Genomic DNA, 26,058 nt, shown 5'->3' on the forward strand with positions numbered 1-26,058 from the left:
TAGAGTTAAAAAAAAGGAAAGTAGGGACACTAAATGAGACGCACAAGGTTCACTGAGATACTACTTTATTCTACTCTCTAATCCTATATATATACATTCTGGTATGTTGACATGGGGAGTTTAGGTATTAAGAATCATAATAGCTATACCCTGATTGTAACTTATATATATATATATTACTTAATCGTCTCTTGGTCTTCAAAAGGTCCAGTTTCAGAAAAATATTTGAACCTTTTAGGAGTGCAATGGAGAAGAAGGAAGAACGCGGAGCTATCGGCCTTGTACAGAGACAATGATATTGTCAAGTCTAGGTATAAGGTTGGTTCGACTTCGATGGGCGGGCGTTGACATTCCAAATAATGTCCTATCCGAGCAGCTATATGGAAAGAGAAGATTGGGTAGGCCGAACCTGAGGTGGTTGGACGCTGTATCTACAGATGCCCGGGTCCTTCAGGAACCCGAAACTGGAGAGTTGCAGCAGAAGACAGGACAGCCTGGCGGAAGCTACTATAGGAGGCCCTGGCTCGGTAACGGGCTGTCGCGCTGATGATGATTTTGTATACTTCCAATTTTTACACAAATAAAAGGATACTTCATTTCATTTCATATTATTATAATTTAAAAGGACGTTATTAAATTATACATCATAAAATATTACCTTGATATACACTAATTATTTAAATATTCAAAGGGCATCGACATCGAGATCGAGTATCGTTTTGTTTCGCAATTAGTAAGGTGTTTGTTTTATTTAATCACCTGTACCTTAACGTTTTGACGTTCCCGTCTACTTCTGAAGAGGCAGGCTTTCATTACCATTTGGACACCGATGAACAGTCTCCATTGTACCGATGGTAGAGCTTCGAACCTCCGTTTAATAAAATAAAACAAGAACTAGTTCCAAGATGGATGCCTCGGCCGGAGCTGTCAGTCGAATTAAGCCCTATTCAGAACTGGTCATGCTCTTACTAATTCTCACCCTGCCTTCTCCAAGTCAATTTAAATCACTCCTCCGATAGAAAAAAACAAAACAGAAATTTTATATTATAAAATTAACTGTCAACTGAAGTTGTGGTTATTATTTGCATATATTTGTTTTTATCCTTAAAGGATTTGGTTTGCATTTTATCAGTTTGAATATTTAAAAATTAAAAAAAAAAAAAAATTAAATAACCTAAAAAACTTTCACATTGACTTGAAAACTGTGTTGTTTTTTTATATGCTATCAATTAGGCAATTATTAATTATTCAAAGAAGAAGAAGCTGTGATCATTGAGGAAGTTGTCCTCCGCTATGCACAAGGGTTCAGAACCAATATCATATGAGCTGCTCAGTAGCCATTTTTGATATTTTCTGATTTTCATAAATGTTGATGAAATAAATAATATTCTTCTTTGTCGTTAAAGGATTTACTCGTTGCATCCTTTTTTCTAGGTCAGACAGCCCTTTTTTCATAGCTTCTAAATATATTGTAAAATAATTTCAGAAGCAACTTTGAATACTTTTTTACATAAACTTTGAAATTAAAATTAAATAATTTTTTTTTAATATTTATTTATTGCTATTTACAACTGTACATTATAATACATTTAGTAAATCTGATCTAAGTTAAATTGGAGTGTTACAGGCATGTAGAGAAACTACCCATTGGTAGCACTCTAATGACATTTTACATTAGCTGGTCTCGTGGCCATCTTCTTTTCAGGCGCCTCGGAGGATTTTCAGGAATGGAAGAGGATGCAAGATTAGAAACTAGGGGGTTTGAGTGGTTAGAGAGTTTATAATGGAAGGAGTGATATCTGTTTCGGGCTAGATCGGTTACATAGGGAACATTAAGGTCTTTACGTATGATTTTATTTGTGACAAAGTAAGGAGCATTGAGGATTTTACGAAGGTTTTTGGATTGTAAGGATTGAATACGAGAGGAATTCGAAGGAAAAATTAAATTAAATATAATTTTTTCAATTTCTTGAGACTGGTATTTATTAATTAAATAAATCAAATTGTATCCTTGTTTAGTCTCAACATTTTTTATTACATCAATAGTCCAACGTTTCGGCCAATTCGGTCATCCTGAAGGACAATATTCAAATATAAATTCTCACCTCACATCAAAATTTAAAATTGTTTTGCAGGCTATTCTGCCCAGGTCATTAATTATAAGTCAAACACACCCTATTTTTTTAAAACTTCATTAATTTTTAAAACTTTTAATTTTCAATTAATCCACACTATCACTTTCCTATGAATAAACTGAACTCAGTGAGAATTTATATTTGAAGATTGTCCTTGAGGATCGCCGAATTGGCGGAAACGTTGGACTATTGATGTAATAAAAAGTGTTAAGACTAAACAAGGATAAAATTTGATTTATTTAATAAATAATAATTAAATTTTGCTTGTTCTTTCAATATTTGTTGGTAACGCTAAAAAACAACAAATTCATAGTAACTCTAACTGTTACATCTACTATTTAGTATTGTTCGAGTTTTATGTATGTGCTTTCTTTTTATTTGACACATCTAAAGTTTGGTTAGAACATAAAAATATCACATTGTAGTGTTTTTGTTTTAAAAAAAAGATTAAATAAATTTTCTTTAATAACTGTAAAAACTGACTTTTTAAAATAATAAAAAATATTTATTGTATGGATATACAAAATAAAAATGTCAAGTGAAATATAACACAGTGAAAGTGATACACTATTTTATCCTAATTCAAGGAGCTATAACCGTATTGATACTGATACATTGTATGATAACGAAAATGTAGAAAAAAATAAAAATGACCAAAAACTTAGTAAAAACGTAGCGGAAATCCTGAGAAATGGTCTCGAAATGCTGAAAAACTAAAAAGTATACAAATAATTCCTCCAAAGAAATTTGATAACAAATCTTGTAACTGTTTACGGCTTTGTAATCGCAAGATAATCTTTTCTCAAAGAAAGAAAGTGATGAAAAATTTTTACAAGCTTAATGGTCATCATAAGCAAAATATTTTTTTTAAGGCGGTCGATTAGAGTTCGTGCTATCAAAAGACGACCCAGAAATAACAACGAAGTACCAAGATCTCAGTCATTAGAATATTTTATTGGACTTAAAGGCCACGATGTTATTTGGAAAAAATGTTTTAAAGAAACATATCAAATAAGTAACGGGCGACTATATAATTTTTGAATATAATAATATTAACTCAACCAATATTATATCCTAATGGCAGAACATTATAAGAAACAAAAACAGTCATCCTGAGTTTATTAAAGTATATACCTCCAATTAAACACATCTTTTACAGGACATTAAGAACAAAACGTGGAGATAAAAATGTAAATATAAATCAGAAGATGTTTGTTATGATGAATAAACATGAAACTTATGACAACAAATGTTATTATATTATTTTTACATAAATTTGTTATTTTTTTCAGCTATTAAAAGATATATCTTTATATGAACTTATAAGTTCTAAATTTTTTAAGATGCTGTCATTGTTCCAATAAATACTTACGTTTTTATTTAAATATCCTGTATATATCTTGTTTTGTTTTTTTCAGAGCTTGCACTTGCATTTATATGTTTTTCATGTATCAAAAAAATATTAATTTTCTCAATTTTTGTTTTCTGGACTTAAACCGAATTGGCTTCTGAACGACTCATGTGTCACATTAGGTAATTATAAATGAGATAGTGTGACAGTTCGGGATCATGGTGCAAATTACATAACATAATAAATCAGTGAAGACTAAAATGACTTTATTCTAACATATTTACAAGAACTACATGTTACTGTTACTCAGTCTCTATCTTCTAACTTCTCTTACTTAGCTATCTAGTCTAGGAAATATATATATGAACACTTAAGAAGAGGCGGTAGGAGAAATAGTGAAATAGGAGAAGGGGTTTGGACCAATCAGATAATTTAGGAAATATCTGGAAGGGGGGGGGGGGGAAGGCGTGAATTGAACAGGGTGGCCCGCCTTCCAAGAAATTGGAATGACCCAAGGACTCGTGAGAACTGACTTACATGTGTTAACCATAAAATAGTTAGACTGATGCAAGTCCATTGTGAGATGGCAGCTTGTACCTGCCTAAGTGTTAACCCTTGCTTTTTCTTTTACATTGGTATAGAATACTGAGGAAAGGTCACTTCCTCTATGGTCAGGGTCTGCCGAAATGTGCCAGATGTCTATAGTTTATACTATATAGTTTATAATGATAGTCTATTTATAATAATAGCTGTTAAATAATATAGCGTTCGTTAACTTGCATAAAACCTAGCCAATAAAACATACGTCAGCAACATATTGTAAATATTATTGTCTTTTACACTCAATACTGAAACTCATTTACGCGGTCCTAAACTCTTAATAATTAGCTAGGTAATTTAATAAAATAATGAATTAGGTTTTTATTTTTCACCTCGAAAAATTAAATAGCATTGAATTCTGCTTTTAATAAGTACTATGATTTATTAATCATAAAACTGAGGTAGTGTAGTACTGTTTTGCTTCGAGGGATAACATTGCTCCACTTTATAAGTTATGCGTTTTTATTTTCCATGTCTCTAATTCATAAGAAAATATTACAGAATTCGTACGTTTTCTAGAATTGGTAATTTAATTAATTTGATTCTTTTATTGAAATACAGATATGTAATAGTCCAATATCAAGATTGTTTTCTTTTATATCACCCGTAGATCGACATTGGGGTCAGAGCCATTATAGTCATTAGGCTTGTTCCAACACGTGTCAAAACTACCATTTTTGTGTAATCTGACATTCCATCCATGGTTTGGTATTATTCAATTTAGGGCCGTTTGTAGCTGAGGAAGTTAAGGGACTCACGACTTCAGCGGCGTCGGTTAGAATTCGGCCTGGGGGGTTGACTTTTATTTCTGTGTTGCCCCCACAAAATGAAAAGTTGACCCCCATCCATAGTTAGAATAGGTTGGTAACCTGTAGATAACTACCCTCCCCGTATCTACATATTTCAGAAATAACTAGGAAGGAAGTCATAAAAAAAATTGTATCCAACTTATCCTCCTTGAAGGCTATGATTATGTTCTCGACCATAAACTAAAAAAAAAAAGTATAATAAATAAAATATAAAAATTTTATTATAAAATCTTCTCCTCATATATAAGCCACAAACTGTTGATTATAACTTTAATTATTTTTTAAATAATATTTTAGTTTCCGAAATTGATAAGTGATACAAAATTATTACTTGTATAATTATCATTTGAATTATTACTTTACTTAATAAAGTTAAGAGTGTAATAAAAGAATTCCATATTATCGAATTATCCTGTACTCGATTAATTTTTATATTATAAATGCAATTCCGTGTCATAATTGTTGTTTCTTCTGAGCTGAATCGGACATGAATGCACTTACAAAATTATTTCATTATGTTTTTTTTTCAAAAAAAAAAAAAAAAGAAATGAGAAAATTCCGTTGCCCTTTGATAGACTGAAATTTTCCGTTGCATTAAGAACCATTGAGGACGAGACCACGAAGCAGAACCAACCAGCTTCCGTTTTCGCTGTTTCCCACGACCTTCTAATCTTCTTAGCTATTATATTGCTCCACTATTAAATTTAATTGTTACATGCTTAGTTATTATTCATTATAGTATCGGTAATAAAAAAAATTAAACATGTTTATACATGTTTTTATTTTATTTTTTATTTATCTATTTAATACCAGATCGGTCTGGTGGCCCTTACTTAATGTAAGAGATACATTTTTTTTTTTTTTAACAATTGATTATGTGGGAGAGGTATAGTCTCATAAAAAAGACACCCCTAACTATGTACAATGTTATAAATAAAAAAAAAATTTAAGATAAAATAAATAGATTAAAATAATAATTCTTAATAAAAGATAAAAGTAAAGTTAATAACAAAAACAACAATGACATTTATGGATTTGACAAAATAAATAATTGACTTCTAATGGAAAAAATAAAAGGAAAGAAAATGAATATAATAAAAAGACGAAAAAAAAAAAAGAAGTTAAGATAAAATAAAATTTTAGAGTGACAATAACAGAACTGATAAATATAGAACTTATAACTTATTTAACTTATAACGGGATGTCCTGCAGCAGCCTGTGCTTCAGTCTTCGGGTTGTGGTTGGGTTTCGCAAGTTGTAGGTCACTGCTCCTTTAACTGTAAGTAACTGAGAGTGGAACATGACGAACATTTTTTTTATTTAATCCTCTATTGTCTGTATTTGAATCACCGATGCAATTGGCTCTATATATGTTTTATGATTGAATCCTGAAATACTAAACACAAAAAAGATGAATAGAAAAGTTACAATTGCAATATATTACTAACATTATGACCAAAAATTTTTAAAAAATCTGGGATATTTCTCAATAAAAATATGCTCTATTCTGCTAAGGTTCTAAAGAACCCAGTTATTATATATTATAAAAATTCTAAAACATGTCTGAATATATAAGTTAAAACTTTGTTGTAATGTTTATGTGTAACAAAAAAGATTACAGAAGCAAAATAAATTTTATTAAAATTTTTTTTTTTTGTAAAAAATGTAGAAAGAGAAATGGCTTTTTTTGCCTATGCTGCCCAAACACAGTGTGCCCATCAATCCATAATTGGATATATATATATATATATATATATATATACACTACAATACATTAACATTTTTCATTTTTCAAAAAATAATCATCAATACACTATATACAATACACTTAAATACATCTTTTCTTAACAAAAAATTCCTTTTTTTTCTATATACGAGTACATATATTAGTTTTCCTCCTTTTCGCACATAGCCGAATAACAATTTATCAATACATCCAATACATTTTCCTCCGATTTCACTGCTTTATACCTCTCCTCTCCAGTTATCAGCAACGACCTTTTGAAAAATTAAGCAAATTTACAAAAATCATCAGTAGAAAGCAACATAACAATCATAGCAGTAGAATAGTTCACTAAAAGAAACACAATATAAAAAACAAAATAAATTTGTTTTAACGAAACTAAAAATTGAATAGAGTAAGAGATCTTAGGTTTTTTTCTATATCTATATAACTCTTTATAGTCAGGTGGAATAAAAAAATGGGGGCTGTTTCAAAATGTTAAAAAAAATTAATTTATCATTTGGAGCTTCATATCTTTGAAAGTATATACAACACTCGAAAACCTAATAGAACATCATTAAATGTAGAATAAATTTACTAAAATATGAACCATAACAGAGATGTTTACGTCCAATAATTCACGAGATAGAGTTTTTCAAAAGCAATATTTCATAAAAAATGTACTGAAACATCAGTAGTGAGTGAATTTATTGTGGGAAGTCTATATCTCAGGAACCGTGAGACGTACAGATGTTTATTAGCACCAAAAATAAAGATAGTTTAATGTACTATAATATAGTTCTTGACATTTATCTTCGGAGGATTAGTAGTTTTCATGTTATTTGCTAAAATAAATTAACAAGATGATGATTTCTAGTTGTTGGGACGAAACGTTTGGTTTATGAAAAATTATATCTCAGACGTAAATATGTCTGCCAGCACTCATATTAAATCTAGTTGAATGTGCTGTAATGTAGTTAATAACCGTCATAAACTTCTTTATACCATATTAATTTAGCTTTAATTAGAGTGCTAATAGACATTTGTACATCTCATGGTTTAGAAAATTTGCTCTACTTTAAATGATGTTCTATTAGGTTTTCTAGTTTCGTTGGTAATTTTAGCGATATGGAGCTCTGAATGAAAAATTAGTTTTTTTTTTAATTTTTGAAAAAGCCACCATTTTATATTCCTCCTAACTATACAGTTAACAGTATTTTGACTAGTTATTGCACATAATTTTCATTAAAGTTATTAAAAATTGGGGTGAAGCAACTGACTTTTTTCCACTGGCTCTTGTACTATTAAAGCTGTTCAACTAACAGCTAGAGGGCTGCTGGAGTTAAAGCGTTCAGAGCTTTTTAGATGTTTTTAATTTTCCACAGATTAAGGCAAGAAGAAAGGAACCGCTTTGGCGTAATGAAGGATAATTATGAAATGGAATGAGTCGCGATTAATATTTATGTTTTAATGAATAATACTTTTTAGTCAAATGAGAAATATTTTAGGGCAATTCTCTCGGACATGAATCGGCAACCTTTTCGGAAAGGGATCGTTTGGTTTTTTTATGATATTTTAAGATGAATCAATTAGCATTTTTATTCTGAATCTGAATATCGTTTTTATGCTAATTTATCCTTTCAATAAAGGAAGTCTTTTGTCCACATTACTTCATACTGATGTTTTTTATCGATTCGAGTTACTACATCGATATAGGGGTTTTTAATCTTATCTGCGAATCGATAACTCATTATAATATTTGTAATAGCATATTCGAGATTTTTTTTTAATGAGATCAGAACATCCTTTGATTATATTTATAAAGCAGGGAAATTCAAAAAAGAAATTTTAAAAATATATAACCTATGACACTATTCAAATATGTTATTTTAATAAAATTTTATTTATTTTAATTCAAAATATCTTATTAAGTATATTATGAATTGTTTTGCCGATTAAAGTGGTTATTAGACGAAACTTCACTGTAATCAGAAGCGTTGCTACAATTTTGATCAGGTCACCCAACTATATCTAAGAAATATTTTGATTTTCCCAAATCTTGAGGATTTGTTGCAAATGTTGACTCTTAACACAATATTGTATCATTTAATTTCAAAGGTATTGGTATCAGTCTGAAATTTAAGTAAATATTTTAGTAAAATTTTAATCCACAATATTTACTATCTGAAGTAGGTTTCTATTCTTCCTCAACTGTTGGATTTTCAAATTTTTGTCGACTCGAAAGCCTCCCATAGGGACGTCCTTATTAATTAAGAAATATTTTCAATAGAGGATCTAAGATATATAAATCGCAACTTAAAAGGTTAGGGGTGCATCACTTTGCTAGGAAGTACTGTTACTAGATCAACGGTTGTGCAATCAGGTGATTTTGGTCAGAATTACGCTCTGACGCAAGATTTTTACCCAATTTATGAGGCTAGAGGGCTCCTGAGCCACAGTGCTGACTCACGGCTGCAGTGAAACAGAGAATAATTGTCTGCCCTAGACGGATTCGAACTCAGGTCCTTGGAGTTTGTAGCACAGTGCCTTACTAATGAGCTACCCACTCCCACATACAACAGACATATACTTGTATAAATAAATAAAGCCCAAAATGAAAAATGGAAATATATAATATCAAGAAAAGAGATAAATATGCCTTAAAAAATATAAATGAACAACAGTAAAATCACAAATTTAATACCATCAATGAAATGAAAACTTAGACTTCTTTCCTGAAAAATATATTACAAAGACTTAATCAAAAATTTTTTCTTTAAGTATTATCTCATTAAAATCAGTAGTAATATCTATTTTTGTTACAGAAGTCATAAATTTGCGGCAGTGAACTGTTTTTAGAAATTTTTATTGGAAAATATTTCAATTTTTAACTGACATTATTTTTTAATGAGAGTTTCATACGCTCTCTATTATCAAATAATGTGCACTACACTTCCAAACTACTGATTAAAACAAAGAAGATTCAGATAACCTAAAACAAAAGAATAAAAGTTAAATTAAAAAAATATAACAAAAAAGTTTAAAATATTTACATTTTATTTATTTTAATATATTTAAAAAATATTGTATTGTTGTTATTGAGAAATTTATTTAATTATATTTTATAACTATTTCTCAATTCTAGTTTGGACAAACCAATATTTCTTCGTTCATTTTTTTTTACCTTGATCCACCTCATTTCAGGTGATTTATTACCGTTACTTTCTCTTCTCAAAGTCAGTGTTAGGCGATTACTTATTTTTTATTTATTTTTTTTTAACTTTCGCTCTTTATTTCACACCTGTCATGAAGAAGGATTGACAACCAGGGAACCAAACGGCGTGGTATTGCTTTAAAGGGAAATTTGAAACTTTTCGAAACGTTGTGAAAAAAAATATATAAGTAATTCACATAGAAATAGGAAATTCCAGGAAAGAATAAATGTCTACTTAATAATTTTAAGCAAGTCTGCAGACTAACATATTTTAGTTAAATTACTTGGTAACCAATAATCAGGGCTGAAAAAAATGTTTTTACATTTTTAAATTCAAAGAGTGTTTTCCTGTGAGGCTAATAGTACAAGAGCCCAAGAGGAGAAAAAGGTCAGTTATTTCACCCCAAATTTTGGTTACTTTAATGAAAACTATGTATAATTACTAGTCAAAATTGATGAGTCTGCCAAGTACAGGTAGGGTGAATAAAAATTGGTGGCTGTTTCAAAACGTTAAAAATAATTATTTTTTTATTCGGAGCTCTATATCTTAATAACTACCAACAACACTAGAAAATCTAAAAGAACATTATTTAAAGAAGAGAAAATTTGGTGAAATATTAGCCCTAATAGAGCTATTTACGTCCAATAGTTCTCGAGAAAAAAAAACTTCATAAAAAATGTACTGTAATATCAGTAGTTAGTTAACTTATTTTGAGAAATTTATATCTCATGAACTATGTGACTTACAGATGTCTATCAGCACTCAAATTAAAGCTAGTTTAATGTACTATAAAGTAGTTTCTGACCTTTACCTTCGTAGGAATTGTAGTTTTCATATTTAATAAATAAAATTGATTTATAGTCAACAAATGGTTTTTGAGATATAGATTTTTCAAAATAAATTCACTAACTACTGATCTTTTAGTAAGTTCCATACAACATTTTTATGAAATGTTGCTTTTTAAAAAGCTATATCTCGAGAACTATTGAACGTAAATAGATCTATTAGGGCTTACCTTTTAGCAAATTTACTCTACTTTAAATGATGCTCTCTTAAATTTTCTATTGTTGGTAGTTTTAAATATATAGAGCTGCGAATAAAAAATTAATTATTTTTAACGTTTTGAAACAGCCACTATTTTTTAAGGAAATTTAACTTACTATAACGTAGTTTATGACACTTATCTTCGTAGGGGTAGTAGTTTTTATGATATTCACTTATGAATATGAATTTGGCAAATGAAAATTTGTCCGAACAACTTTAAATCAATTTATTTTAGCAAATTGCATGTAAACTATTACTCCTACGAAGATAAACATCATAAACTAATTTATAGCTCATTAAACTAGCTTTAATGTGAGTGCTAATAGATATCTGTACGTCAAATGGTTTTTGAGATATAAATTTTCAAAATAAATACACTAATTACTGATCTTTCAGTACCTGCCATACAACATTTTTATGAAATGTTGCTTTTTAAAAAGCTATATCTCGAAAATTATTTAACGTAAATAACTCTATTAGGGCTCATATTTTAGAAAATTTACTCTTCTTTAAATGACGTTCTCTTAGGTTTTCTTGTGTTGTTCCTACTTTTTAAGATATAGAGCTCCGAATGGAAAATTTGTTTTTTATCGCTTTGAAACAGCCGCCATTTTTTATTCCCCCTACCTATACTTAGCAGACTCATCAATTTTGACTAGTAATCATACATAGTTTTCATTAAAGTAACCAAAATTTGGGTGAAATAACTCCCTTTTTTCTCTTCTTGGGCTCTTGTACTATAAGAGAGCCAACGTGGCCTAACTCATGAAACCTTGAGAACAACAAATATGACTTTCGTTTCATATATGACCCTATATATGTCTTTCAGCACTATTTATGTATCTATAATATTATTTATTTTCTTATCATTCAGTAATTCCTTTTATTCATTGTAGTTGTTATCATGTTTTTGTTCTTGGCTCTGATGAAGGAATGAATGTCTGGCCGAATCGTTGGTAGTAATAAATACGTCTTTGCCTATTTGTGTTCTTGACTGACCACACCCCCAACCATCTTCCAATATTTAAATATCACCATTTAATACTTTTTATTATTTAACCATTTAAAAAATTCTGTTTCAGTCGAAACGTAATACAATTTCGGTCTAGTCAAAAGCCACTTTTGCTCTCATATATACAGGGAGTCGGACCATAAATGTTAAAAATTCTTATTCATATAGCCCAAATTAACAAAACCGCAGGTAAAATATTGCGATTTTTGACAATTTATTGGGCACTTATTTATGAAGACGTCTTTATAATGACAACACAAATACTAATTAGATTATATTTTTGTTCAAAAACCAACAATAAATTTCTAATAAAAAACAACACAATTTTGTAAAATTTTAATAAAATTGATTCTAATGAAGTTGTAGTTGGTATAAACATTATTTATTTTAAGTATTGTAAATTTATTAAAACATAACCCTTATATATCTCTGTACGTTTAATAATACCCAAGATACACTTTTTAAAAAAAATCAGATTTTTTTTTCGAATAACGAAAAATCACTATTTTGTTAGATATTAACGGCTATTCTTACGAAGTTCATTATTGACCACTTTAAAGCGGATTTAATTAGCTGAATTTTGAGGACTAACAGACGTCTTCATGTCATATATATATATATATATATTATGCGCCTTAGATTTGAAACTTTTTTTATCAAGATGACTCTTTTTTGGCTAATGTAGGATAATTTCAAAATTGTTTAAAGAATTTTTTAAAGCCCTACTGAAGTGATAAACGTCCTTAATAACAATAATATTTTACTATATGAAATGATAGTCAACTGTTAGTTATTAAATTATTACTATTACTTGATTAAATTAATAATTCAGTCATTTATTATTTATTTATTTTATGTCAGATCGGCCTGGTGGTTATATGGTTAATATAAGTTAATTTTTTTTTTAACAATTGATTATGGGGAGGGAGTATAGTCTCATACAAAAGACACCCCTAACGCTATATACAACGTTATAAATCAAAATAAAAATAAGATAAAATAAATAGACAAAAAAATAATTCCCAATAAGAGAGAAAAGTAAGGTTATAACAAAAATAACAATATTCGTATACTTAAACAATTCGTTTACATAAACAATTGCCCTCTTATGTGAACAAAACAACAAATTAAAATTTGTAAAAAAATAAGAAGAGAAAAAAAAAAGATAAAATAGGAGTAATGTCAATAATAGAATTGATAAATATAGAATTTATAATAAGATGTCCTGCAGCAGAACTTCATGTATCGCATTTGATGTAATCCTCTTAATGACTCCATTTGTAATTCCCGATCCAATTGGCTGTTTATTACAAACCAAAGAGCATCCACTGCGATTTTTTGGACAATTCAGTCATATTGACAATAAAACACGTAATTTAATAAGATTTGTGAGTTAAAGAATGAAACATATTAATAAAATACAAATTTTTTTAGCATTATAATAAAACAGAAAAATATACATTTTGGATTTTAACAGTATCACTACCGTTGTCGCTTTTTAGTAGCGGTTTGGTCCTCTACTTCTGATTTTTTAAAATATATTCTTAATTAATTCAAAGTGTATTTTTCCATTGTTTGTTATGTCCGTAAGTTCAAAAAAATTGGACTATCATAGTGCTAAATTGTTATACTATCACAGGAATTTCTCCGCATTGCCGAATTCGAAATTTCACCTTACTATATATACCAGGGGTGGCCAACAAGTCGATCGCGAGGCCAATTTGGGTTGATCGTTTGATTGCTTGAATTCAGTATACCATGGACTTTGAACCGATTGTAGAAGACAAAACTTTCAAGCAATAGTTTTAGACATATTCCATATAGATCAAAAGCTATTATCCATGTTCCTTTAATTCCCCTGGATGTGAGATTTTTGGCCCTTTAAATAATTATTGTTGTTGTTTTTAACGTAGGTAGATAGAATCCGTATATCAGTATTTCGGTACGTTGTGTACTCGGCGAGCTATCGATAGATAAGCAAAAAGTAAGTCATATTATTCTTTCATGATACGTCTTCCTGGCCCAAAAAAAAAAACCTGAAAGCAAAATATTAAAATCAAATTATCAGCCATAATCTGCAGCATTGTAACAACTTTTTCATATTTACGAAGAAATTATACATTGTAGTTGATAAAAAAAATTAAAATGGATTTTAAGTTAGTAAAAATCTATCTTGAAAAAGTGTCGGAAAATTTTTTTAGGTAACGCCTGTTCGGAATGTTACTATCAAAATTTGGGTCTGGAAATTAATTTTCTTCATGAGCTTATATCTCGAAAACTTAATAAGTGATTTAAAAAATAAAAAATAGTTTTGAGCATATATATTATTTATCTACCCATGATTCGCTGGAATGCACCTGATACATAAACACAGTATGCATTTCACCTCCTTCGAAAAGTGGACACACTTTTTAGATAATCTTTAGCGCACTTGCTCAGCCTCCACTGGCTCATTACCAGTGATGCGGCGAGAGGGATGCACTGGGATCTCTTGAGCTCTGCTCTACCCCTCACACGTGGGGGATAGAGTGGGCTCAGGGATCCTCAGGTCGATTGTGTAAATATTGTATATATTATTTTATTATTATGTTATTTTATTTATTTATTTTTCATTCAGATAGTTTGATTATGTTCATCTTGTCTATTCTTTTGTCTGTATATATTTTAAGAGTTTTTTTTTATTTATTTTTTTTTTATTTTAGTATATATGAGATCATTCATCACTATTACCTATTGCTCACAACTGTGTAGCAGATTGTAATATCTATCAATAAATAAATCTTCAAAAAAAAAACTTTTTAGATAAAAAGTAGTCCTTATATACAGAAAAGTTGGCAACCCCTGATATATACCATACATCAGTGAGCAAAATTAAAAATTGGATTTACACGGCCTTTTGTTTTAGGAAAGTATCTAAATATCATGTCGATCTCTTGTTGTTCTGATGACATCTGAACCGGCGAAACGTTGGCAGTTTGTTAATTCTTAGCTCCCATGAAATATTATTTAAAATGAACGATATTATTCAGTTCCTTGGATCTTTTGATGAGGGAAGAAAAGTTTAAATTACACTATGAAAAGAAAAAAAAAATGAATGTCTCTAACTCCTTCAGGGGGGAGGAGGGTGTTTTTAAAGGGGTATGAGAAATGATGGATAGATCCGTTCTCAAGATAGCGGCAAAGGAAAACGGACGCGTGTTCCTCAAGAGCAGAGACCAATCGCCTTTATGGCTCTCGAGTTTTACAACTGCAAAAACCTGCTCTTCTAGCCTTCCCTCACCGGCCCTTGCTCTTGATCCATAAATTCTCTAGCTATATCATTTCCTCTTAACAATTATTTATTCCATGATACATTCTGTCATATATTTTAAAAGTCAATGTAAAAAAAAAAATTGTTTTCGCTGGAATTGTAAAATTGTAGCCACTTATTTTTAATGATGGTTTTGAACATCATAATTAGTCTTGAATTCTTTAAATAAAGTTGAGAATAGATGATAACTAAAATATGTACCCCAACAATTCACCATCAGATAATTGCACACAGGGCCGAATCGTGACTTTATTGCGATTTAAATCAAATCAAAAATTCTATTAATTTGTTTACTTAAGAATGGAGTTATGGTGTAAAAGTAAAAAGAAAGTCATATTTAAATGGATTAAATACATAATCCGTGAAACGATAAAATGGTTAAGAGTTGGTATATATATATATATATATATATATAACTTATGAGTTGTCGGTACTATAACGAAAAAAAAGTAAGGTTCAGAGCAGAGTAACAGTACGCAATTAGAATGAAATAACACTACTATATTTCTGGAGTTATTGATCCTTAAAATCATTTTAAATGTTTATTTACAATGGTAGGGAGTATTAAGGCGGGCACAGTGCCTTATCCTATCATAACTGATATATATACATATAGTGAAGTCTCACTTATACGAAACTCACTTATACGAAACATTCAGTTATGCAAAGAATTTCTCAATCCCCTGCAAAAACTCCTTAATTATGTGTATGTAATTATCCGTTTATACGAAACATTCAGTTATACGAAGGAAAGTTTGGACCCGCTTTTTGTACATATTAGTAAATTTGGCAGTCTGCGTGCCTCAATGCGACGAAGCCATAATCGCAGAAATTGCCCCAACCCCAACGGAAGGAAGCTCGGACGATTCCGATTCAGATTACGAATATCCTTTGCCTCTTCCATCTTTTGCAGAAGCTCTTGAACCATTTGAAGATGTAAAACGTATTATATATGCGAAAGAAATTAGTGAGAAGGAATCTAACACCTTAACAGAATGCGATAGAATGATGCATTCAGCCAAAAGCAACATAAAACAAACAAACATAACGCAATTTTTTTGTCAAAAATTTGAACTAAAGATAAATTAAATTTTTATACAATAAATGATTTTTTTTTTTCACTTTACTTTGTTTTTCTTTCAACTGCATACAACATACGTATATGAACCTACTAAGTACGAGAAAAAAATTCTGAAAAATATACATACATAATATGTATGTATTGCGTATTCACTAACACGAAATATTCACTTATACGAATAATTTTTGGTACCCCCTCATATTCGTATAACTGAGACTTCACGTGTATATATATATATATATATTCACATAAAATAGTATTCTTTATTTATTCTGGGACATGTCTCATTAAAAAAACCTAAGAAGCATCGAAAATGGGCTTTAGTGCTTTAACGCAAAATACAAAATCTGGAAAAAAAATCGAATTGTAAAACATCATAAATTGAAAAAGGCAATTGTAATTTTTAAAACATTAATGATTTTTATATAGCTGTAGCTTTTAAGTAATATTATAGACATTTAATGATGTTTGCATTAAATAAAAGTAGTAAATGAAGTAAATCGATAAAAAGGAAACCAAAAAAATAAAACCATATACCACATACAAAAGTGTAAGAAAACTAAACTTCTTATAAAATAAAAGAAAAAAAAAATTAATTAGGACAAATTAATGTTTATATACATAAGAGTTGGTATGTAATAATGTTGGATTCTAAATAAATGTACTAAAACAATAATATTATAAATTAACCCTTGAAATTCTCAATTAGTGTTTTGAAAAGCAAAGACCTGAAAGCAAAGACACAAAAGAGCGAGTTACTTGAAGGGAGAGAACTTATGAAAAATTCAAACCTAATATTTTATCATTTTTTTCATTTGGTAATTAAGTTATGGTCTACTAGTAAAAAGAAAAGGTCATTTTTAAATTGATAAAATACATAATCAGTGAAACAATGAAATGATTAAGAGTAAGTAAGTAAATAATTTTTATTTATCCAAAGAATTGGATAATATTTATATTTAAAAACCAAAAATACATTTCTAATGAAAAAAACAACACATTTTGTATATTTTTAATAAAATGAATGTAATGAACTTTAAATTGGTACACTAACAGTTTTGCAGTTGGTATAAAAACATTTATTCTATTGTGTTAATAAAAAAATGGAATGGATCACAACTCTGTTTTGATGAAACTAGGTTTAATTTTATGGAACCAAATACAAATCGTAAAAATTTATAATAAAAATAAAAAATTACAGAATTTATTATATAATATACAGTTGTAAATTTCAATAAACATATTAAAAAATAATTAAAAAACTTAAAAATAAATACATCATTCTTTTTCCCTATGGTTCACAAAAATAAACTAAAAGGTGTTAATCATCAAAATCTGCAAATAATATTTTACAGTTGTTGACGATTCACTTAAAGAACTGAATCGTTTGAAAGTTCAATTTCCCGTAAGAGTCGTTCATCTTAACCTAAGTTCTTTTGACCGTCTTAGATCTTTCAATTCCTTGTCGTAATGATGAAGTTTTAATTAATTAATGCCTCAATTATGATATCAAAACAAAATTTAGCCTGATATGGAATATATCTTAAAATTAGATTTTCTTTTGGGATCCGTAAAGAAATTACCCCATATTGATGGAAATTCTGTAATTAGGTGCGCTGGAGAAGGTTGGGTAATTAATAATATCCTCAAAAGACAGACCATACGCCAATATTATGACCCAAAAAAAAGTCAATTCAACATTCCTCGAATTATGGAGGTTATAGGAAGGGGGTGAACGTGGATTGTGGGACACCCTGTATACATGAGTGAGAAAGTTGTCTGACTCACGGTCTCAATGATTAGACCAAAATTGTATGACATTTCGATTCAAAATAAAATTATTTAGACAGACATATATATATATATATATATTGGAGTCAATATTGGAGTTTTCAAGAGATTATGGGTTAGATTTGGTTGAGTTGGCACTCATACGTAAGAGAAGTTTGCATTTAGTATATAAAAACTAATTTTTAATATATTTTTTTTTTAGCCCTGAATATTAGTTTACAATTAAACTAAATTAATCTGCAGCGTATTTAAAAATTATTAAATAAACATTTATTCTTTCCTAGAAGCGTATTTCCTATCTATATCACCACTCCTAAGTATATAAGTTGTTACTTTTTTTCCCGAAGGTTAAAACTTTTCTTTAAATTATTACTCCTTCCCTTTTATATATATATCTTGGTGGGAGAGTTTTTTAACTTTTCTTTTTGTTATATATTTATATATACATATACATAAGTCAGTTTTTTTTAAATAATTAATTAGCTCGCGAAATATTTTTTTTTTAACCCCTAAATAATACGTGAAAAATATAAGATCCCATTTCAGTGAATTTTATAACGCTATTGATAACGAATCTGTTTCCGTATTGAACGTTTTTGGATCTATTCATAAATGAAGAATGATTAAAATTGGCCCGAAAATGCTATGGTCTTGAAAAAAAAAATTCGTCCCTATATATTAGCATTAACATGCAAAATGATCATCCCTTTCAACCGTCATTTTACGGTACCATTATGATTATAATAACCTATCTCTATTCTTGGAAGGTTCAATAGTTAATAATAGGCTGACAAGGAAGACGAGGGCAAACCGATCGGGGAATTAACTGTGTCCTAACTTTTCTTCTTTTTGGACTGAATAATTATAGGCATAATTAAGATTAGAGATAACTTAACTGGCCGTCGTTTATAACATAACGTAACGTTCAAAATTCTTAAGATGAATCTAGAATATTTTTTTTAAAATGTCGAACATTTTTGTCCGAAGTTACTTTTCTTGGAGAACAAAAAACTGCTACCATTTTGTATATTGGAACATTTTCCAGATTAGCTCCTTATGTTATGTGCATAATTTCAAGAAATTCAGTCGTTCATTCTGTGTTTGTCAGTGGAGTAGTTATTCTGTAATGTGCCTTTAATATATACAAAAAAACATATTCTCCCCATCAAATCCAAGATGTATTTCTTTCAATTGCTATCTCGCAAGGGTATATCAATTCATAGATTATCATTCAGAGAAATCGCTAAAAGGTATGGATTAATCAAATTCTCTTTTGGGACCCCAATTTTCTGGATGACACATTTTCTTTTATATAAAAAAAATTATAAATATGAAACAAAATAGATTTCAACACTTGGTAGGCACGAAACTGATAATTTGTTAAAACTTAAAAGTTATGAATCCCACTGTAATACTTTCCTAATTCCATAACATACTGAATTACCAATTTAGAATTACATCGCCGTACATCACAGCATCATAAGGCTGTTCTCGATCGTTTGTTCGTAGTAGATGCACAAAATACAAAGTTTAGATAAATTCTAAAACACTCCATCAGAAAGAAAAAAATCACAAGAATAATTTTGGAACAGTACACAGTCACGAGCTCTAGCGACAGCTAATAGAACCCGTTCAGCGCGCCAGCGCCCCCTATAGAAGCTTACAAAGTAACATTTCAACCATGACCAGATAATATATCATTAATTATTACCTAGTATAGATGTATATAACATTTTGTAACTTGTATACATTATCAATAAAAGGAATCCACATAAATTTCCTGTACCAACCCAAATCGATTCACTATTAGAAAACTTCAACAATGTTTGCTTGGAGTAAATAAGATCCAACTTACAAGGCTGTAAATAGGTTCCCTCTGATTCTCTTCAGGGCTCTTCCAGTATTTCTCTTCTTAGTCAACAATTATTTCTGGAGTTATCAACATCCTCCCACCTTCTTTTTCTTACATCCACAAGTTTTGAAAACTGGTTTCATCCATACTTCTCTCCTGCTAGTTCAGGGTACTGATTCAGGATTTCCACTAGCATAACCTTATCCTGTATAATGTCTGGAGGCAGGTTCCCTCCAGCATTGTGGCATGTCAAAAGACTGGTTACCTTTTGGTTATTCTTGTCTATCCTAGTATCTATCCCATTCCTTCCAAATTTCTTCTATTGGTAACACTGATAATATGAGTGAATGTGCATTAGCAAGGCCTTTGGATAGATCATATAAATCACCCCACAATACAATTATATTAGCTCCAATTGCATAGAACTCCTATTAAAAATTAGATTAAGTGCTATGCTTTTCTTTATGAATAAAATTTGTCAAATCATTACAGAGACTGGAGGAGTGGTATGGCGGAAGGAGGAAAAGCACCTGTTGACCCACCAAGCAGACATTCTGATGATGATTCTGGTTGTGCTTTAGAAGAATATACGTGGGTACCGCCAGGCTTAAGACCAGACCAGGTAAATTTTAAGTTTAGTTGTATTTCATGTTATTAATTGTTTATATTTTGGACTGAACATCTAGAATCACAATGCCCCTGTTGAACTTAAAACCTTGTCTATGATCTACTCTACACCTACTTCTTAAATTCTCTCCTTAATGTTTATGGGTTAGACTGGTGCTTCAGCAGGAGGCTACAAGAAGCTACTGGCTGGCTTACCCTAGACAGTTTTTGAAAAAGAAATACTAGGAATAAAAAGACAAATATATATATAGCTAGATGCCTTAAAATAACAATAGTAATTAGTATTAATCTTCGTTTAAAATTAAATGGTGTATTAAGTATGTAAATAGGTATCTCCTCAAACACATAAATAACATTTGGTTAGCTTTGCTTTTGGTAAGGTTTATCAATTAAACAAATCTCTGATCAGTCTGTATAATAAGGTAGTTTTTTACTGAAGCTCTTCTAACTTGAGTTACAAAACTGTTAGAGCTAGGCTGTGCCATAAAACTAAAACAATTATCTGAGGAGATGATTGGGGGTACGGTCAGTAAAGAACACAAATAAGTAAAAACTTATTTATTAGTGCTACTGTTTCAGCCAGAATTTCAAGCCTTCGTCAGGGCTAAGAACAGAACACAAAATAACAACCATAATGAATAAGAGGAATTACAGAATGATTAGAAAATAAGAAAACAGATAAGATTATAAATACAAATTAATATTGAAAGACATGTATAGTCTAAGTATTATAAGAAGATAAAGGCTGTATAAGAAAAATAATAATAAAATTAAGTAAGAGGAAAAAACAAATAATAATAAAAAGTTATGAAAACAGTGGGAAGTAAAACATATATGTAGGTAATTAAAAATACAAGTAAAATAACAGGGTTAAAGAAATAAAATATAAAGTTATATGATCCAAAAGGAATGAAGAAATATGAATATTTCAATTAAATAATAATTAAATTAATTATATTAATTAAATATTATTAATATATTAATATATATTATTGTATATTGGTATATCCCTGTGTATTTTCCTCTCAATATTTTCATTTGTTTGGCCACATAATTAGCTCTTACTTTCAGCGTAGTTTTCCATCTTACCATTAGTTTTAAAAGGTGTCTGCTTACATTAGATTGAATCTCGTACATATTTAGTAACTTCAGAAGCCAGCTGTGTGGAACAGTGTCACATGCCTTTTTATAATTGATCCATGTCTTAGAGACGTTTCGTTGTTTTTTTCGAAAATTGTGCTGCAGTGAATGAATCTATTACTGAGAGTTCTTTACAACCCTTGCCTCTTTGTTTGGACCCTAGCTGTCCTGTAGGTGTCATATTCTCATTTTCAATGTTTCTTATATCTTAATTGTCAAGATAGAAGTGAGAATTTTATACAGACCTACTAATTATTAAAGTTTACTAATTATTAAAGTTAATTATCACATTTATTGTTATTTAGAGGTAATAGAGTCATTTTTTATATGAATAAAGATCAATATTTAAGCCTTGATACTTATTTATTTAGTTCTCATATTATTTATTAAAATTAGTAAAATATTATAATGAGTAACATTCTTAGAGGGACCTTAAATTGCAGGTACACCTTTATTTTTCTGGCTTATCAGAAGATAAAATACCTTATGTTAATTCTCCTGGAGAAAGGTACAGAGTTCGTCAACTTTTACAACAGCTTCCTCCACAGGACAATGAAGTATGTTATTGTAATAACTTAACTGAGGAAGAACGAAAAGAGCTCAAAATATTTTCTGCTCAAAGAAAAAGAGATGCATTAGGAAGAGGAAGTGCAAAATTAGTAAATGCACCAACTTCATGTGCTTTGGTAACTAAATTGAATACACTTTACTTCATTTAATATTTAATTTCATGCCATAATGTTTGTCTTTATGTTATTACATTCTTTAAAACATATTTATTCCTTACTCTTTTATTATTTTTTTTTTATTCAATTCAGAATACTTACGAATAATATTCTAATATATTGAGGTTAGATTCTATTATAGGATTTTCTAAAAATAGTTTCCTTCATTAATTTTAGCATAAACTAATTGATCTTTGATAATATTACAATGAGCAATCAATCTTAATTAGGTACAGAAAGATATTTATTTATCTACCTTGAATTTCATTAAAACTTTAATAAAAAATATTATACACAATTATAAAAATTACATTCTTTATTGTTACTCTGTCAGATTACAGAGATGGTTTGGTGATGTACAATAGGAGATAAAACTCCAATATCAGAAGCCACACATGCTATTATGATCTCTGGCTTACACAATAATCTATATATTTATATTATATATTTTTATCAATTTCATTCTTACGATTTTTAAATCAAATAATAAAAAAGAATATTTATTTGAAATAATATTCTGTTACTTAATGACCTAATTTTCAGGGATGTTTCTAAATGTTCTTTTCTGATATTTACTAGTAATCAAGATATGCCAGTATTTCTAATACTGTAATCATTCTTTACAGCCAATTTCTTTACTTAGTAAAAAACAATGTTGGAAAATAAGACAAATGTTTGACAATGTTTTTAGTTGTTTATTTACTCACTTTACTCATAAAAAAACATTTTTATATTTTACTAATATTAATGTCTTATCTGCTGCTTAATTTGTCATCAAAAATATATAAACTCATAGTCCTTCCTATGAATAATAGTTAATATTTGTTGTTGAATTATATTTTGTATTATGAATTTATTTTTCAAGCTTCAATTTTTTCCTATAAACAATACTTCATTATGCTATTAGATGTACGATTATCTTATGCAAATATATTTTGTTATAAATTAAAATACTAATAAACATTACTTTTTAGTGTCAAGAACTTTTATCAGCTGGAGACATGTGTGTACAAGCATCGAGAGCTGGTCCAAACAAAAGTTGGCACCCATCATGCTTTACTTGTACTGTTTGCAATGAACTCCTTGTAGATCTGATTTATTTTTATGAAAATGGAAAATTATATTGTGGTAGACATCATGCAGAAACTTTAAAACCACGTTGTTCAGCTTGTGACGAGGTAATATTTAATATTAATAATTTTGTATCTGTTTTATTTTTTTAACAGGTGGATGGAATTCTTTAAATTATAAAAAAATTGCTGAATAGTTTTATGATTATTTACTAATTAATCAAACACCCTCTGTTACTATTCACTTAACTCCCTGGTTCTACGGTGTCACTGTCATTCATTTCAATAAGTAGTCAAATCATTCATACATTAAATTGTTGTACAATTCTATCAAATTTTGCCATTAATTTTTCTTGAAAGGTGGTCAAGCCTTTTTCTGCAGTCAAAAGTAAATACTGATTCAAATAGGCATAGGAAGGATAACTTTTCTGTTTTGGCAGACCAATGAGATAAATCATGAAATTCCCGCTCAAAATAGGCTGATTAGCTCCAAGATTTCTCATTCTTCCAAGCATGATAAGTGCCCAATTAAATTTTCGAGAATTCAAGCAAACTAAACAGATTATTAGAAATGATATATTTCTTTACTTTCCAAATGATATATGTACCTGATATATGTACCATATCAGTAAGTAATCATACATATGGACATTGGGACTAATATGACACTTAACTTGGACATGAATTACTCTAAAATAAGACATAATTTAATTATTTTGAGATAAAAAATATGAAAATAAAAGAAGAAAATGAGAGAATAGACTATCACTCTCAAAAAGAAGGTAAAAGTGATCTGATTGGAGAAGTTTGTCGGGGGGTGCGGTCAGCAAAGGACAACATAAAAGTGATTTGGTGAAAAACACTGTTTTTCTTGTTAAAAGGAAAGAAAAAGAAATATGCTAGGATATAATGGAATTATTTATGATAAACTTTAAAGAAATTTCTTTTTTTTTTTTTTTTTTAATCATTTCAGAAACTACTTTTTTGATTTTTTTAAAAACAATGCAACACCTAAAGACTTTGCAACATTTTGAACAGAATGACAACATAAAAAAAACATGTAAAACTGGTGTATCATGTCTCTAAAATTACAGTTTGCGAATGCCTGAAAATAATAATGATATTGAGAATACAAGAATTTATGATGGCCCAAATCCTTTAACTTTAAAGAAATCAAATGTTTTTCCAGGCTTTCATGAATTTATGATGACTATGCTGCACAGTATCACCTCAAAATTAAAAAGCAATAGAGGTTGGTGAAACAATATACAGTAGGCCTACATCTTTTTAATCAACCATCTTTTATTTATATTATCCATTATATACATAAATAGATGTATAAATATATATATCATCATCATAATCAATCCTCATGAACCGCATTAAGCAATGTAAAGAGGAAGTTTATAGAGCCCTCTTCAGCTCTGCCGGTCTTCTGCAAGGCACCTTCTGTCATTCCATAGAAGTCCTCTTCTCTGGAAGTCGCTTTTTACCTCATCTTCCCATTTCCTTCTAGGCCGTCCTCTTCCTCTCTTGCCCTCTACTTTGGCTCGGTAGGCCTCGCTAGCTACTCTCCTTGGTTCTATTCACAGAACATGTCCCAGCCATCTCTGTTAATTCTCTTCAATCACATTGTTGGCTGGCTTAATATTGAGGTTCGATGACCATGACCGATCTCTTTTTCTCTCAAGGCCTCCAAGTTATCAGGCTAAATATATATTAGATATAATAGATGTATGTAAGTCTATTTTGATAGAGTATAAGAAATAATTAACAATTACAGATTATCTTGGCCGATGAATGCACTGAAGCAGAAGGAAGAGCCTGGCATATGAAACATTTTTGTTGTTCAGAATGTGATAAACAGCTTGGAGGTCAAAGATACATTATGCGTGATGGTAGACCTTATTGCCTAAGCTGTTTTGATACTTTGTTTGCAGAGTTCTGTGATTCCTGTGGTGAAGCCATTAAGGTTGATCATGGTAAGATTAGTTTAATTGTATGCTAATTTATAATCATCTCTTTATATTTTCTTCAAAGCATTTGGTTGAGTTTTATATACCTGATTTTTGTTTTATTCATTTGAAAATAGGAAGATTAGTACCTAGAAAAGTATTTTATACAGTTTGAAATTGATTTTTTGTTCTTAGTTTTTCTTTCTTTTTTTTTTTTTTTTGCTTTAATTTAGAAAGAAACCATTTCATATTCATGTATTTCATACTAATACAATGTATCTTTAAATTTTGTCTTCAAGTTATTTAATTAAACTTAAATCTGACATTCTTGTAAGAAAAATCAAGTGATGACTTTCTCTTTATTTTTTAGACTGATTCATAGGTGTGAACTAGGTAGTTCATAAGGATATACATAATGTATGACTAAATAAAAAATTAATCTTCCTTCTGGGACACTCATTCCTATAAGAATAACTGCAATGTCCAATTCAAGCAGCATTAGTCTGGTTGCATTATGGATTGATTAAATTAAACACTTGAAGACAAGTTGTATGTATTATTTAAATTAAATAAAATGAGAATTGAAAAAAATTTAAATATTTATTAGGTGTGTATATT

The 26,058-nt window shown here is 29.4% G+C and overlaps 1 protein-coding gene across 2 annotated transcripts in view; it reads left to right on the plus strand.

The window, feature by feature from the left end:
• LOC106678682 (protein prickle) overlaps positions 1–26,058 on the plus strand; it is a 430,151-nt gene that overhangs the window by 397,579 nt on the left and 6,514 nt on the right. For both annotated transcript variants that reach the window (XM_014417379.3, XM_014417378.3), the window contains 4 exons: positions 20,416–20,545; positions 22,134–22,376; positions 23,390–23,593; positions 25,269–25,467. In XM_014417379.3, coding sequence (XP_014272865.1) covers positions 20,432–20,545; positions 22,134–22,376; positions 23,390–23,593; positions 25,269–25,467 — 760 coding nt within the window. In that variant the 5' untranslated portion in view covers positions 20,416–20,431. The remainder of the gene's footprint in view (positions 1–20,415; positions 20,546–22,133; positions 22,377–23,389; positions 23,594–25,268; positions 25,468–26,058) is intronic.

The sequence above is a fragment of the Halyomorpha halys genome, unplaced genomic scaffold (assembly GCF_000696795.3).
Source record: "Halyomorpha halys isolate HHAL.00 unplaced genomic scaffold, Hhal_1.1 Scaffold154.1, whole genome shotgun sequence".
Classification (NCBI taxonomy): Eukaryota; Metazoa; Arthropoda; class Insecta; order Hemiptera; family Pentatomidae; genus Halyomorpha; species Halyomorpha halys.